Here is a 16182-nt window from a genome sequence, read left to right as displayed (position 1 = left end):
ACTAGTTCCATCTGTAAATTGTACTACAGAGAAATCCAGGCCATGCTTGCTAATTCACCCTGAGTTCTAGGAACGTCCAGAGAATGCTGAACCTCTGTTTCAAGTACCTCAGACCTCTTAACTCCCACCACACTTGTATTATTCATACAGCACCACAGTAGCTAGGGAGTAGATTACTCTAGCCAGGAGAAATCAATTTTACAACTTTGTCTGGAAACAGAACAGAGATAAAGAAGCCCAGGGGACCTATTTGGTTTTACTAAGTAGCCATACTTGTCAGAGGCACCCCTGAGCAACTGGCCTGGGGCCTAACTTGTTATTCCTGCTGTTGCTAAGTTATAGAGATAAACTGTCAGCTCTGCAGACAGCTGCTGGAGTCAGAACCATCTAGCGTCAGGCTAAAGTGGAGGCTAAATACATAGGTGCACATGTGTTAAATTCGATATAAAGAACACTTTTAGAAAAATCTTCTCTTCCAAGCCCCTGGTTGTTAGGTAGGTTTATGTATTTGTTTGACTGAGAAAAGTATTCTATATTTTTCATGTGACTGAATTTAAAAAGGATTACATCAGGGCAGTAGAATGTCATGTCACCTAGTATAAAAATCAGCAGTCTTGGGGCTGGAGAGATGGCTCAGTGGTTAGGAGCACTGACTGCTCTTCCCTAGGTCCTGAGTTCAAATCCCAGCAACCACATGGTGGCTCACAACCATCTGCAATGATATCCGATGCCCTCTTCTGGTGTGTCTGAAGAAGGCGACAGTGTACTCACATACATAAAATAAATAAATCTTAAAAAAAAAAAAATCAGCAGTCTCCAGAGAAACAGAGGATAAAACACTTACCAACCAAGCCTGATCACTTGAAGGCTACCCCTAGAATCCATTGTAGGAGAGAACTGACTTCTGAAAGTTATACTTTGACATCCACAAGTGCATTTATTTGCAAGATATATAGGACCACATAATATTATATATCATTTGTGTGTATACATACATATGTGTGTGTAATATTTATTTGTTTGTTTGTTTGTGTTGAGACAGGGTCTTACTATATGGCTCTGGCTGCTTGGAACACATTTAAACCATGTGTTTCTATGTGTTCCTCAAACTCAGAAATCCACTTGCCTCTGTTTGCTGAGTGCTGAGTGCTGAGTTTTAATTCATTGGCCACCCAATTGGCAATAAGTTTGTTTTTAAAAGTAAATGGGGAGCTAGAGTAATGACTCAGGAGTTAAGAGCACTTGCTGCTCCTGCAGAAGACCCAGCTTTAGTTCCCAGCCCCACCATGTCTCAAATATGCTGTGACATGTGGCCACCCTACCCAGCGTAGATTCTCTCTCATACACAGTAAATGTTTTTTTTTTTTTTAGTGAGTGGGGAAAATGGCAGAGGAGAAATCTGTGTGAAGGACCCCATAATCTTTTGTGTGTGTGAAGTGAAAAGGAAGTGGGTCACATAAATGGAGTGTGACTGTGTTGTCTCCAAATAGTCCCAGTCGCTTGAGACCGATGACTCTGCCTGGGCTTGACATTTCCTGTCTGTCCTAACATCAGTTTTGAAGATCTAGTAAGAGAAACAGATCCACCTAGATTTGCTGGCTGTCCTTTCTCCTGGTCTCTTCTATTTCTTTTTGTTTTGAGATGGGGGTGGTGGTGGTGTGTTTCTCTATGTTACATGAGCTAGCCTAAAAATTGGTCTTGAAGGATTTTCCTGCCTCAGTCTCAAGTGATTGAGATCACAAGGATATACCATCAAATCTAGAAACATTATTGTTGCTGTTATTAGCTTGCACATCTGTACATACCCATGCATGCTAGACAAATGCTTTCCCCTTAGCCTGAGAGTAGCAACTTCTTCTTCTTCTCCTTCTCCTTCTTCTTCTTCCTCTTCCTCTTCCTCTTCTTCTCCTCCTCCTCTTCCTCCTCCTCTCCATCCTCTTCCTCGCCCCCTCTCCCTCCTTCTCTCCCTCCTCCTCTCCCTCTTCTTCTCCCTCCTTCTTCTCTCCCTCACCCTCTCTTTCTCCTTCCCCTCTTTCTCCTCTCTCTCCCCTCCTCTTCCTCTTCTTTTCTTAACATTATTTTTCAGAAGAAGGCCAGTCCTGTGCTGTAAGTACATATGTGGAACTCAGAATCCTTGCAGGATTCAGTTCTGTTCTTCAACCATTATGGGCTCTGGAGATCAAACCCAGGTTGTCAGACTTGGTGCCTTTTTCTTTTGAGCCATTTCACTGGTAAGAAAAGTGTGTTTTTCCACTGTTGTTTCCAAGAGAATGTAAGACTGGGGATCTTAACTGTTCTCTTTCCCACGGGCAGAGGAAAACAAACGAAGAAACAAACAAAACAAACAAAAAGCTCGAGTGGAAGATTAAGGAACAACATAAATGCCCAGTACTTTTTTGGTGCCTAGAAAATGTTAGCTTTCCCTTAACTTGTTCCTCAGTTTTGTGGATGACAAATAGTCTTTCTCAGGATCCTCTGTCTACCAGGAGGGATCTGCCAGGTCATCTGAGGGGGCCTGAACGGTGCTGGCTATAAAAGCCTTGTACTGTTCTGCACTGAACACAGGAGATGAGCAGGACAGCCGCAGTCTCTGTCCTCAGGGAATTGACACTTAGCTGCAGTGGGGCGGGCTTTGAACATAAGCACAAGGGCAGCACAACATATCAAATGCAGTGATGAAATTCTACACTACAGCCTGTGGACTGGGTGGGTGGGATTTCAGGGAGAGAGTCACGGCAGGAGAACGAGAATGAATGTTTGGTCTGAGTTCACACTTAGAGATGAGTTCTCCAGGCAACTGGTGATTCTAGGAATCGAGATAAGAACAGCTTCTGGACAGTATTGAATCAGAAAAAAAAAAAAAAAAAAAAAAAAAAGAACAGCTTCTGGGGGTTGGGGATTTAGCTCAGTGGTAGAGCACTTGCCTAGCAAGCGCAAGGCCCTGGGTTCGGTCCTCGGTCCCCAGCTCCGAAAAAAAGAAAAGAAAAAAAAAAAAAACAGCTTCTGTACTGCAGGATAGAACTGCTACATTCTAGACTCCTCCTAATGGCAAATAGAGTAAGGAGATCAGGACATACACAGCCATGTCTCCTGGGAACATTAAAAAGGCTGGAAGTGAAGGTGGCAGGATGGGGTGTGGAACCCGGAGAGCAGATTGGGCACCCTGGGAGAAGTACTAACTAACTATGAACAGCAGCTCCTCTGACAGTGTCCAGTTGTTTGTCCTATCAGAAAGCCAAATTCCTCAGCTGTAATGTCTATTCTTGGTTGTTACCTTGACTATATCTGGAATGAACTACAATCCAGATCTTGAGGCTGGTGGGCACAAGTTTCTGATCTAGACCTCGGCATGGAGATCTTGAGGCATAGTGGTTATGAAAAGTTTAGGCCCAGGCAAGGTCGTTTTTTAATCCTAGGCGATTAAGGCAAGATCTCTGAGTTCAAGGTCTGCCTGCAACAAAGCAAGTCCCAGATCCAGGAATGGTGGTACACACCTTTAATCTGGGACACACCTTCTGCTGGAGGCCTACATAGGGACATTGGAAGAAAGAAGATTCACTCTTCTTCACCTGCTTGCATTTATTTTCCTGCATATCTGTTGGAAGCTACTTCTACAGAAGACCAGCTGAAACAACTAGCCTTGTGGCACTGAGCAATTACTAGACTCTTGGACTTTCCACAGCTGACCATTGCTGGGGGAGTTGGACTACAGACTGTAAGTCATCCCAATAAGTTCCCTCAGTAGAGAGAGACATTCCATAAGTTCTGTGACCCTAGAGAACCCTGAGAAATACATTGCCAGCAAAATTGGAAGAATAATTCCTCTCTGTTCATTGGAAGTGCCAGGACACAAACTTCTGTGAAAGCACCTGATATTACTACTGGTTTTAAAAGTGAAAATTAGGGGCTGGAGAGATGGCTCAGTGGTTAAGAGCACTTGTTGATTTTGCAAAGGACCCAGGTTCCATTATGAGTACCTACATGGTGACTCATATCCATCCATAACTATAGTTCCAGGGGATGCAACAGATACATGCAGGCCAAATATTTATACATCTAAAGTAACTCCCCCCCTTTTTGAGATAATATATCTCTATGTAACTCTTGCTATCCTGGAACTAGCTATGTAGACTAGGCTGGCCTCAAACTCATAGAAATCCTCTTGCCTCTTCCTCCCATGTGCTGGAAATCAAGACATGCACCAAAAGCCTGGCTAAGATAAATCTTTTTTAAAAGTGCCAAATTAAAGGGTTGGGGATTTAGCTCAGTGGTAGAGTGCTTGCCTAGCAAGCGCAAGGCCCTGGGTTCGGTCCCCAGCTCCCGAAAAAAAAAAAAAAAGTGCCAAATTAAAACAATGAGTAGAGCTTTTTTTTTTTCTTTTCAAATTATTGAAATGTCAGATCACCTATTCTCTCAGAGTTGGAAGATATCACGCAAACAGGTCAAGTAGTACAGATGTGAGAGAGTAGGTTGATAAATGATCAAGTCATGTGACTTGATGATTCTACTTACCTGTCCACTGTAAGGAAGGAAGTGGTTATGTGGAGTTCACAGTGGGGATCTAGGGGTGGGGTATCCTGCCAGCATGCAATGTTTCAGCCTACTCTGAAAGCAAGGGACCAACCTATTTTCTCCATCACCTATATTCTAGCCACAGGAGAACTGTGTGAAGTTTGCTGTAAGGGTGAGTGAGGCAGAGCTGTGGAGAGAGAGAAAACAGAGGCAAAAGCTCCCTTGGACATTCCACTGTGCTTTGTGATCTCCACATCTCTGTATCTACACTCTGTGAAAGAACATTCTAGCATCTTTATAACACTTTCTAGTTTTTCCAGCCCTTTTACTCTATAGCCCAGGGTGACTTTGGATCCATGGGATTCTCATGCCAGTTTCCTCTTTTCCTTCATCCACTCTTTGTTTTTTGTTTTTGACTTTATATGGAGTATAATGTAATTATAATCAAAGCTAACATAATCGAAGATATTTATGAACATTACATGTTGCTATCTAGTTCATTGGATAATTTTAATGGTTATGTAACTTGGCATAAGAAGGCATTATACTTTGTTAAGCCAGTACTATTAGCATGTATATGTTTTTATACATACCCTTGTTACTGTTTTTAAGAGTTTTTTTTTTTAAACTTTTATCTACTTTGTGTATGTGTGTGTGACACAGCGTGGGATCAGAAGACAATTTAGAGGAGTTAATTGGTCCTCTCCTTCCATTAGGTAAGGCCTAGGGGTCAAACTCCTGGGTATCCAGTCATCATGGTGACAAACACCTTTCTTTCTTGCTGGCTTTTCTTTTTTCTTTTTTTGTATTTTAGTATTTTAAGTAAGTCTGTAAAAAATATCTTTGCATAAAGCTTTCTTCCATATTTTAGATTATTTGCTTAGAATCCTCTATTTAGCAGTTGAGTCATTAGTGTGGAACATTTCTATGGTCCATAGATAGTTCTAGCCACAATACTTAAAGGCCGAACCTGCTTCCTCTGTCACCTATCTGAACGTCTAGCACATCACTGTCAGCAGCCGGTACATCCTCTCGTCTAACTAGCACATGTAGCCTTTTAACCTAGGCTTAAACAAAAACAAAAACAAAAAAACCAGTTAATTCCCTTGTTCCCATTCGTTTTTCTTTGGTCACTAGAAGGCTACTAGTAAATTAGAACATTTTAGCTCTTTATTAATTCATATAATTCATCCCTTGTGAATTACCCATTCTGGGGTTGGGGATTTAGCTCAGTGGGGTTAGGGATTTAGCTTAGTGGTAGAGCGCTTGCCTAGGAAGCGCAAGGCCCTGGGTTCGGTCCCCAGCTCCGAAAAAAAAGAAAAGAAAAAAAAAATTACCCATTCCCTGACCCATGCTCCTTCATTCATTGAAGCTATGTGGTTCTAGTATATTTTAAGAATATTTTTTAAAAAATTGACATTTATTCATTTATGTGTGAGTTGGAGGAATGTGGGCACTGTGTGCAAGCCAGAGAACAATCTGTGGGAGTTCTCGCCTTTTACCATGTACAGTGGTTCTCAACCAAATGCCCCTTTCACAGGGGTCACATATCCTATATAGCAGATATTTACATTATGATTCATAACAGTAGCAAAATTAGCAGGTTATGAAGAGGCAACAAAGATAATTTTCTGGTTGGGGAATATGGCAACATTAAGTTCTGGATTAAGGAGTTGGAGATTGAGACCAGGTTAAGAACTTCTGATTATGTGGGTTCCAGATAACGGAAGTCAGGGCACTTTCTTTCTTTCTTTCTTTCTTTCTTTTTTTTAATTTAAGACAGAGTTTCTTTGTGTAGCCCTGGCTGTCTTGGAGCTTGCTCTATAGACCAGAGTGGGCTCGAAATCACAAAATTGACTTCTGCCTTCCAAGTGCTGGGATTAAAGGGGTGTGCCACCACCACCTGATGACAAATTTTAAAGTATAATAAAATGATAAAAGTTGAGTATGTTCTTTAAAACGTAACACAAGCTACTGGTGAAAAGAATGAAATTCCTTTTTTTTGGTGGGGGTGGACATCTCATTTAATTGGGACATAATGTTAACGCTCTCTATCATCAAGCTGATTGTCATTGTCATCTGTAAAAGCGCGTTACAGACCAAATTTGATCCTAGGATGGTTTGCAAAAACAAGGTCCAATGCCTACTATATTCTGAAGTCTGTTATTCAGAGAGTTTCTCAGCTTACGAGTTACTTTTTCTTTATCCATATTCCTCATTCTTTCCTTTAGCTTTACCTAAACAAAACCACTTAACCGTTCACTTAACCACTTAACTGTTCACTTAACCACTTAACCACTTAACTGTTCACTTTAAGCAGGTTCTTGTTGTTTTTATGCCTCTAAACATTGAAATAGGTTGAGGCTAAGGGCATATCTGTGAGGTTATTGTGAACGCAAAGCTATAATTAATCTGTTCTTCCTTTGAGCTCTCACAAAACAGGTGATGCCTATTTCTGGTCACTTGCACATATTTGGTTTCTTACACTAGACTTTGGAATCCTTGAATGTAAGTGCTTGATCTCTTTCATTTTTCCACCTCTCCTGGAATACAACACGAACAACACTCAAGAACTGAAAGATAGAATTCATGATAGACATTTCTATTAGGGAAGGTAGCTTAGAGAGGCATTGTGGAAAAACTACTACCTAATTCCTGGAGGCTGGCTCTAGAAACTCTTCATCCTATCGTTCTTCTTTTACTAGGATGTGTGATGGAGTGACATTAACTTTTATAATCTATGTGTACTACTTAGTTTAATTATGCCTGTCAAGTTCTAGTCAGAAAGACAGAGGCCATGCCATTAAACATGATAATTTAAACAGCAGGAATTTTACACAAAAAAAAACCTCTCTACAATTAAAACAGCTATAGGGAAACAACCTTTTATCTTTCACGAGTTTGTCACAAGTTAGATTTATTTTATTATTAATTTTTGATACAAGTACAATGGAATTTTTTAAAAAGAAATGGTAAAAACATGTGATCAGGTTAATATATTAAATAAAGCCTGTTGACATACATTCTTTAAAAACCAAGTGCTGTTGAGTAGCACTTAACCTGTTGGGAACATTTTTTGAGCAAATCTTTATCCAGTTGTTACTTTATATGTAGATGGTTCTAGAATACTGACTACTCATCCCATTACTCCCATGTTCTTATTATGCAGGGCTAAAAAGCACAACTGGATGCCCTTGAGAAAGGGCTATTTTCAGAGTGCCTGGATGGACAGCAAAGAAATCAAACCAACCACTTAAATAAAAATTTATTGACAATAAATAATTTTATACATTAAAAAAGAACCCTTAACACACAAAAAAACCCCAAAAAACAAAAAAACAAAAACAAGTGCTGGGGCCTGGGGATATAATTCAGTGATATAGCACTTGCCTGCCATGCATGAGGGTCTGGTTTCAATTCTTAATGTAATAAGTAAGCAAGCAAACAAACCCTACCCCGTTTCTGAATCTCGACATCAGGCCTTGGTTTGGCGGACTGTGATGGTGCATGCCTCTAATCTCAGCACTTGAGAGCTGAGGCAGGGGGATTTAGAGTTCAAGGTTTATGTCTGGATTATGTATAAAGAGTCTGTCTCAAAACCAAAACAAAAGGTTAATGAGGATACTAATGGTAAGGGGACTAGAGGATTAGACTAGGAAGGTAGTAGTTTAGGCAAAGTTACGGTGAACTGAGATGTTTCTAGATAGAGTCAACAGGATTTGATAGTTGACTGAATGTAGGGAACAGGTAGTCTTTAGTATCAAGAATGTTAAATAGAGTTTTTACCAAGGCAGCTGGAAGGTGCAAGTGCCACTAAATGTCTGTGAGATAAATAGGGAAGTGTATCAGGAAGGCAGGAACAGGTTGGTTCCAGGTTTGATCCAGGAAACGAGTTAATCAATCGTTGGATATCCTTTATGACAGAATACCAGGAAAGTACTAAAGATGATTTAGGCTTGTCAAAAATGAAATGGCACAGGCGCCAATCTAAAGGTACTACCATTGGTCAAAAATAACAAATAAAAAGATAATGACTATAGTACTATAGTACAAAACAAGCCTTACTGGTCTCTCATGAAGATAGTAGAACATTCACTATTGTGAAAATTGTTAAACAAAGAAAGAAGTAGGCATATATATTATTGGCTTTTCCATACAAATAATAGGTTTAGATTCCATAATGAAATGATGTAGCTAGTCAATGACTGTCACTGTCTGCTGAAACCATTAGATGAATGGTTGATGTCTACAATAAATGGATGGAGCTAACAGCATAAGAACCTCTTATTTTTTAATCATCACTAACAGTGGAATCTCTTGTTGCCGTGTGCTTCTTACTGTAGTGCAACCAGAAGAACACAGCACCATGCATGTAAAGGAAAACACACGTAGTCTGGCCTAGCGATGCGTTTCTGCAGTCCCAGTATCCGGGACTGAATTAGATAATTGAGTCTTGTGATGACTGTTCTTGCTTTTCAACTTTCTGGTTTTACAAAAACCATTGCTCTTAGATATGCCTTGTTCACAGTTTTGTTGCAAATGATCATATTTCCCACAACTAAAGCACCAGGCATTTTGAAATCCGAGACCTTTAGCAGTGTGATGGCTATTCTTGGTTGTTAACTTGACTACATCTGGAATGAACTACAATCCAGAAATAGAGGGCACACCTGTGACCCAGATCTTGAGGCTGGAAGACATGTACCTTTAGTTCAGATCTCGAGGTACACTTTTGATCTGGGCCATACCTGCTGGAGACTACATAAGAACAATGGAAGAAGGAAGGGTTAGTTCTTCGTCGCCTGCTTGCATTCACTTTGTCAGCACATCTTTTGGAGTCTAACTCTTCAGGATTCCAGCTTATACAGAAGACTAGCTGAACCACCCAGCCTCATGGGACTGAGCAACTCCTAGGTTCTTGGACTTCTCATTTACAACTGGCCATTGTTGGCTTAGACTGCAGCCTGTAAGTCATTCCAATAAATTCCCTTTATATATGCAGATTCATTTTGTAAGTTCTGTCACTCTAGAGAACCATGACTAACACATTCGGCTTGGTTACAGTCTCTTTGTAATGATCGTATTTCCTGCAATTGGAGCACCAAACATTTTGATATCCGAGACCTATGGCTCTAGATTGACCTATATTATGTTAGTTGGTACATGTTAATACAAATATTGGTCATATCCCTTATCCACTTGTCCATAGGTGCTGCTTGTCCTTTTAATGGTCTAACTTTTTTCATTTGGTATTCACATTTTCAAACACCAAGGTTTCAATCAACACCTGCCTTTCTTGGCTTTGTTCACTTCTAAGACTAATCTATGTAAAACAAAACAAAATAAAACAAAACAAAAAACAGTGAAGGCTGTGGGATGTGGGATGTCACAGGTGAGGCAGGTACAGGATAGAACGAGGCCTGTCATTGGACGAGAAGGAAGGATGGGCGGGAGAAAAGTTTGAAGGAAGAGGAGGAGACAGGAACGGAAGAGGGGAAGAGACTGAGAGTAGCCACGAGAGAACATGGAAACTGACTTTAGGATTCCATGCTGTACCATTACAGGTTGTTATGAATGTTCTTAAAGGATGGATGTGTACCAGACTTTTTATGTTTAGGTGGGCAATTATATCTTATCAATCACATCGAAGGTTATTGTGTTGTGTGTTCTTTCATGTGGCGATTTAAGTTTAAGAGAGTGTGCGGCGGCTAGTCTGGGCTGCCATGGAGTTGGGATGTATGTTTCTGGCATGGAAACCTGCCTTGGGAACTAGATAGGTAGAGAGATTGCTGCCAGGCTCAGAGAGAGGCCTTCGGCAGTGTGATATGGGATGGAGCAGAGCGGGTGAGAGGCTTTGCTGACTGAGACTTAAGATATCTAGCAAATATCTTGGGGGCACTGTGGTGCCGGATCTAGTGGGGGATAAAATACAGCATTTATTTTTTATATTTTTACAACAGAAGGCTTCTCCAGAACCTTGTATAATCTTTGTAAATAAGGTAGGCTTTTTCAGGGGTCCTCAATTTTGTCCCAAGCTTTTAAAGCCACTAAGTGACTTTGTCCTATAGTGAGATAATCAAGTTGAATCTGTTCTCATACATCAGAGTGCTGTCCTTTGCCTAGCAACTGGTCTTTTACTATATTCCCTTCCCTTACTGTATGTTTTTCACTGTTCAGTATTTGAGGCTTCTCTCCACCATGTTAATCATTGCAGCTGTCACTAACCCCTCCCAGTCTTGGGGAATAATTCTGTAGCCCAGTTATTTAGAATTTGTTTCCCATATGGCGAATGCATCCCATATAAAATCATGACCTCTTTAAAAAGCCTTAGTTCTGTCATTTGTATAGGATGTCAGCATATACTGAATGACTACTGGGAAAGCTGATGGGAAACCCTTGTTACTCCAGGCTGCTCTTCCTCCAACTCTGGCAGCATGGTTGTTTCAAGTTTTACCCTCTCTCAAAATGGGCTATGATCAGATTGTCCTCCTGCTTTTTCAGCTTTTCTCTGACGTGATGGCCCTGTGGCTCAGTTTTGATTCCTCTTTCCTTCTGCAGGAAACTCCAGCTCTCTTACTCAGTCACCAGGACTGAGCCTTCTTGTTCTCCCTGGTGCTCCTCACTTCCCAAGAGCTTCCACCTCCACCCACAACCTCTCTCATTGAACAGTCAACTCAGCAGTCCTTCAGCAGCAAGAGAGAAGATTGGCTCTTTTCTGTCTCCCATTTCTGCAATTTTATTTCCCAGGGACCTCCCTTTCCACCTGTGATTTTTCCAACTGCTCAGCCATTCTTCTAACCTTTTTTTTGAAATAGAATATGTAAAGAAGAAAAAGAGAAAACAGAAAATCTCTGCTGGAACCAAAGTGGGGGCTATCTCAGCAATAGTAGCTGTAATAAAGGTTTTGCTGGTATCTTGAAAAGAAATATTCACTACTTTGTTCCTGACATTTTCTCTATGGCCTTGAAATCATATTTCATTTTTATCCTTAACTTTTGAACCCCACATTGGTGCCACTTGTAGCCAGAATTTGCTATTTTGTGGGTTCTTTTTTTCCATCCTTTATTCCCAGTTTCACTTCTCTCATTAGATAGGAGAAAAAAAGGAATGGGAGGGAGAGTGTGGGGGGGAGGGAGGGAAAAAGAGAGAGAGAGATCCTTGAATTTAATTTCTTTCCTCTTTCAACATGACTACTAAGAATTTGCAACTAATCCCCTTGAATGACCACCAGCCACCAACTCCTGCCTCTCAGGGACCTAACATTTATATACACTCTGAAAGTTTCCCAGAATTATAAATGTCACACAGTAGCAGAAATTCTGCAGCTGATAAACTACACCTCCTCTAGAGCTCAAGGCAAATCGCAGTCAGCTGCTGCAGACAGTCTGAAGCAGCCTCGTATCCCTATACCTGAGATTAAAGCGAAAACTTATTATATTTCTGTGTGTTTTTTTTTTTTTAAAGAAACCAAATTTCCAGAATTGCCACTATCGGTCTATTTCCAAACTAAATCTCAATATTGAGCATAATTAACCTTTTCCTGGATGCAAACTGTGCAAATGCTTCAAGGACTGTTTCAGTCTGTTTTATTGGCTATTGTGCTGGAGGCTGGCCTGGGTTCCTGCAGGTTGCCATGCTATTTCCTGACACATAGTACTCTCCATTGCCAATGTAAAAAGTGAGTTTTGTAGCTAAGCTCCATAGCACAAGCTTGTAAAGGAAGGATTTGGGAGGAAGAGAAAGGAGGATGGAGGTTCCAGGCCAGCTGAGTTACAAACCCTACGCTGCCATAAAGGTCATTTCCATTTTTAAGGAACATTGTGAGTTTGAGAGTGAGTCTAACACCAAGATACCATCTTATATGATGTAACATAATCATGACAGTGATTGTACTACGGTTAACTCATGGGGAAGGGGTGACTGAGAATTACCTTAGAGTCTGTGTACAACACCAGATTGTCCTAATAGTCGACAATGAGGAAGTAGGATGAGAGTGTTCTCCAACCCGAGTCAGTGGATTATCTTTGTGGAGATGAGTATGCCTAAGCCTGGAGAAATGTATTAGAAAGGACCACAGAATCAGATTGGTTGATGGAGATTGATGTTGGAGAAACAGCCTTATGAAACTTCAGCGGCAATCTTAGGATACTATTGTTTTCTCTTACCTATGCTGGGTTTCACTCCTTTGCCGGGATAGAATAGTAATTCATTTTTGTTTCATTTTGTTTTGAGCAGGTCTGGTATTTCTCTTGAGTTCTCCTGACACACTTTGTTTATGTAGTTTTGGGATCAAACTCAGGATTTTATGTATGCTGGGCAAACACTTTACCAACTAAGCTACATTCTAAGCCCCCAAACAAAACCTTTTTTTTTTTTTTTTTTTAATAAAGGGATTGAATTTGAGACTTTGTGCACGACAGCCAAGCACTTGATCTTGATATAGAAATATTGAACTATGTCTCTATCTCCTCTCTAGCCATTCTGGATTCAGCATGTGTTTCCGTTCTTCACAAGCAAGAATGTGCTGCTCCTATCATGTAGCAGGGATAACTATAAATAGTGGCACGGGCTAATAGAAAAAGGAGGCAGGCAGAGACTGGATTTTGGATGGTGGCCTTGCCTTCTTAGAAAGTGTACACTTCATCCAGAGCTTTAATTTACTATTCTAAGCAAGACAGTATTACAAAGATTCTTGAGAGTCTTTGGGAAGATGGTTCCTAAGAGAATAAGACTTGATGCAGTGAAACTAGTTGGGAGACTTTTCCAGTTAAACAGGTGAGGGAAGGTGAAACTGGATATGAGTTAGTACCAATGGGATGAAAAGAGAAGGCTGATCGGAGAGATATCGAGTTTACAGAGCAACAGGCCTTCTTCATTATTAGGTATGAGAGATGAGAAGAAGGAAGGAGCCTGGGATGGCATTCTGTTTCTACCAAGGCAACTGCACGGATGGGGAGGACCTGGGACAGGGGACACAGAACAAAGCCGCATGGGTTGTCCAACACACTGCTTATGTGTGTGGGTTTTGGTATCTCACAGATCTTCGTTTGAGTCCTCTTTGCACTATAACTCACCCTGTTCCCTCCACTGTACAATGAAAATCGTAATGACCTCTTCGTGTGTATGTGAATTGAATGCAGTGTCTGAAATGTAGTAGGCTCCATTGTATTAGCCATTATTACTACTCAGGATTCAGGGAGGAGGCAAAAGACAAATGAATCAAACAGGCAGGAAAGGTTTCTGGGAATGAACTCTGGTTAGGTCAAAGAGGAAAAACAGTGTTGTGGCAGACTAGCTGAAGCCAGAAGGAGGCCAGGCATGGCTGAGCTGTCTGCCACGTGTTGTTAAAGCAGATGAGTCACTGGAAGGGGCAGGTCAGGCTGCCCAGGCCGCAGCAGGCTTGACTGTGCCTATATGATGACTTCATTGTCAGTGGGAAGCCCAGACCTTCCGAAGCCGTTTTAGTTTCCGCACCCCGACAGAATACATCACTTCTTTTACAGGACTTTACACACTGTCACACTGTCTGGAAGTGTCAAAGGCAATGTAAAGAAGACAGACGAGAATGGGAATCCTCAACTAATGGGACTATTGCGATGCCACTGACTGGGCTCGTTTCCTTACACCTCAGTCTCATTTCTAACTTGAGGATGAGCTAACTTGTCTCTGAGGCGTAGGAGAGCACTAGGTGAATGTCTGTTGGTAAATAGTGTGTTGATGTCGTTCCTCCCGTTGGAAGACATTTCCGTCTGGACTTGTACCAAAGGGATGAATGGAAGAATCAAAGGGCGTCCCGCAGGCGACGCGGGCGCGCCGGGAGCCCCGCCCCCTTCCGCTTCAGAGCGCGCGGCGCGGCCGCGGGCCGGTCTTCGCGACCGTTCGCCAGCGCGTGCGCGCGGCTGTGGGCGGCAGGCGGGCTCGTCGTGCACGCGCGTGAGGGGCGGGCCGGGCGGCGGGCGGCAGGCGGCTGGCGGGCCGGCGGCTGGCGGCGGAGCCCGCGGCGGCGGCGGGTGGCCGGCCGAGCGTGTGCCGGGCGGCGGAGGGCGCGGTGGCTGCTATGCTGCCTCCGTGAGGCTCGCCGGGACGGTCTCGGCGCCTCAGCCCACAGGAAGTGCGGGGACACCGCGGGCCGGGTGCGGGTGGCTTCCAGTGCCCGCCGGGCCATGTTGGCCGCGGACCGGGCTTGCCGCGGCAGCGCTGCGGCCCGGGGCCGAGCCAGGCCGGCGCAGTCGCGGTGTTAACGCCCGCGGGGCCCAGACGCGGAGATGAAGCGGAGCCGCTGCCGCGAGCGGCCGCAGCCGCCACCCGCCCGCCGGGAGGATGCGGCTCCGCGGGCGGCCGAGTTGCCCCAGCCGCAGTCTTTGCCCCCGCGCCGGCGAGCGCCGCCCGGGAGGCAGCTACTGGAGGAGCGGAGCGGGCCTATGGGGCACGACAGCAGGGAGCAGGTAAGGTGGGTTGGGTCCGCCAGTGAGGGTGGTCGCAGTGGGGGAAGGGTTCTCGCCGGAGCATCGGGCTGCAGTGGTGAGGGTGGGGATTGAGTCGGTTAGGAGGAGTGGGAGGTCTGAAGAGGCTGAGGGCTGAGGGAAGGGGAGTGGAAAAATGAAGGTGGGGGGCCTGGGATTGCAGTGGACGTGGTGGGAGGAATGAATAAAATGGTCTTGGGGGGTAGCCTGGGGCTCTGGATGGAGAGAATGGATGCTGGAATGTGGCAGGGTGAATGAGCAGCAAAGAATAGGTTTACAAAATTGAGTTATCTAGAGGAGTGAATAGTTTAAGGGAGAAATGCCAGTTTGATAGTGTTGACTGTTCTTAGAGTTTATCCCCACTGTTATAAAAACGGGACATTTGCAAGCATTCTGATTTGGCGGTCATTATACTTTTATAGGCAGTATTCAGAATCGTTAACGTTTTCCTCAGTAGCTATCTACCCCTTTAAAACCATTATGAAAAATACCTGCATGTGTACAATCTCAAGGCCGGTGCTGTGGACAGAGAATCCGTAGATGAAGGCTCTGCCTTCTAGTTTACCCTTAATGGGAAAAGAGAGAAAATGTAAAAGTACGCGTGGGATTCCCGAATGCACAGAATGTGTGATTTATTAGACAATAGTAGGTGTATTTATGAGTAGGGAATAAAGGTCGGCAATATCAGGTAAACTTTCCACTCACAGCTGTAGGAAGTTCAGTGAAACGAGACTGACAAGGACATTGTAAGATCCTTGATCTTGTTGGATTTTTAGAAAGAATGTTCTGTAGTTATGAACCCCAGGGACAGCATTGCTTTTGTACAGCTCTGCTTCAGACCCCAGTTTAGACCCCACCTTTGAGTCTTTGACGTTCCAGGTCCCCTATCTCTTGCTCATTACATAAAATAAAGGTCCTTAGGCATCATTACTTTGAATTACACTGTTAGCCTATGGTTTTAAAAAAATTCCTCCCGGCCTTTGTTTTCCCACTTTGTATTCTCGGAGCCCTGGGTCTTCTGTAATCCCCTACTAGTTCCTGTTCAAAACTTGTGAAATATATTTCCTCTTCTGACTTAGTTTACCTGGTGCAGTGGACCTTATTGCCTGCTTCAGTAAAGTGCTCAAGGCTATTTGATTCCCCCTTATTTTCTTTTTAAATAAAATTTAATGATTTAGTTTTTATGTGCACTGGTGTTTTTCCTTCA

At 42.9% G+C, this 16182-nt stretch overlaps 1 protein-coding gene across 4 annotated transcripts in view; it reads left to right on the top strand.

Annotated features, from left to right (window-relative positions):
• Nucleotides 1-14526: 14526 nt before the first annotated feature.
• Nucleotides 14527-16182, top strand: part of Mast2 (microtubule associated serine/threonine kinase 2) — a 140607-nt gene continuing 138951 nt past the window's right edge. For 3 of the 4 annotated variants that reach the window (XM_032899657.1, XM_032899653.1, XM_032899646.1), the window contains exon 1: nt 14528-14957. In XM_032899657.1, the coding sequence (XP_032755548.1) occupies nt 14778-14957 (180 nt within the window). In that variant the 5' untranslated portion in view covers nt 14528-14777. Of the gene's footprint in view, nt 14958-16182 lie in introns of all 4 variants that reach the window. The other variant, XM_032899649.1, reaches the window with a different exon arrangement.

This window comes from Rattus rattus, chromosome 1 (genome assembly GCF_011064425.1).
Source record: "Rattus rattus isolate New Zealand chromosome 1, Rrattus_CSIRO_v1, whole genome shotgun sequence".
Classification (NCBI taxonomy): Eukaryota; Metazoa; Chordata; class Mammalia; order Rodentia; family Muridae; genus Rattus; species Rattus rattus.
Note: the sequence above shows the minus strand (reverse complement) of the source record. Positions and strands in the feature narration are given on the sequence as shown.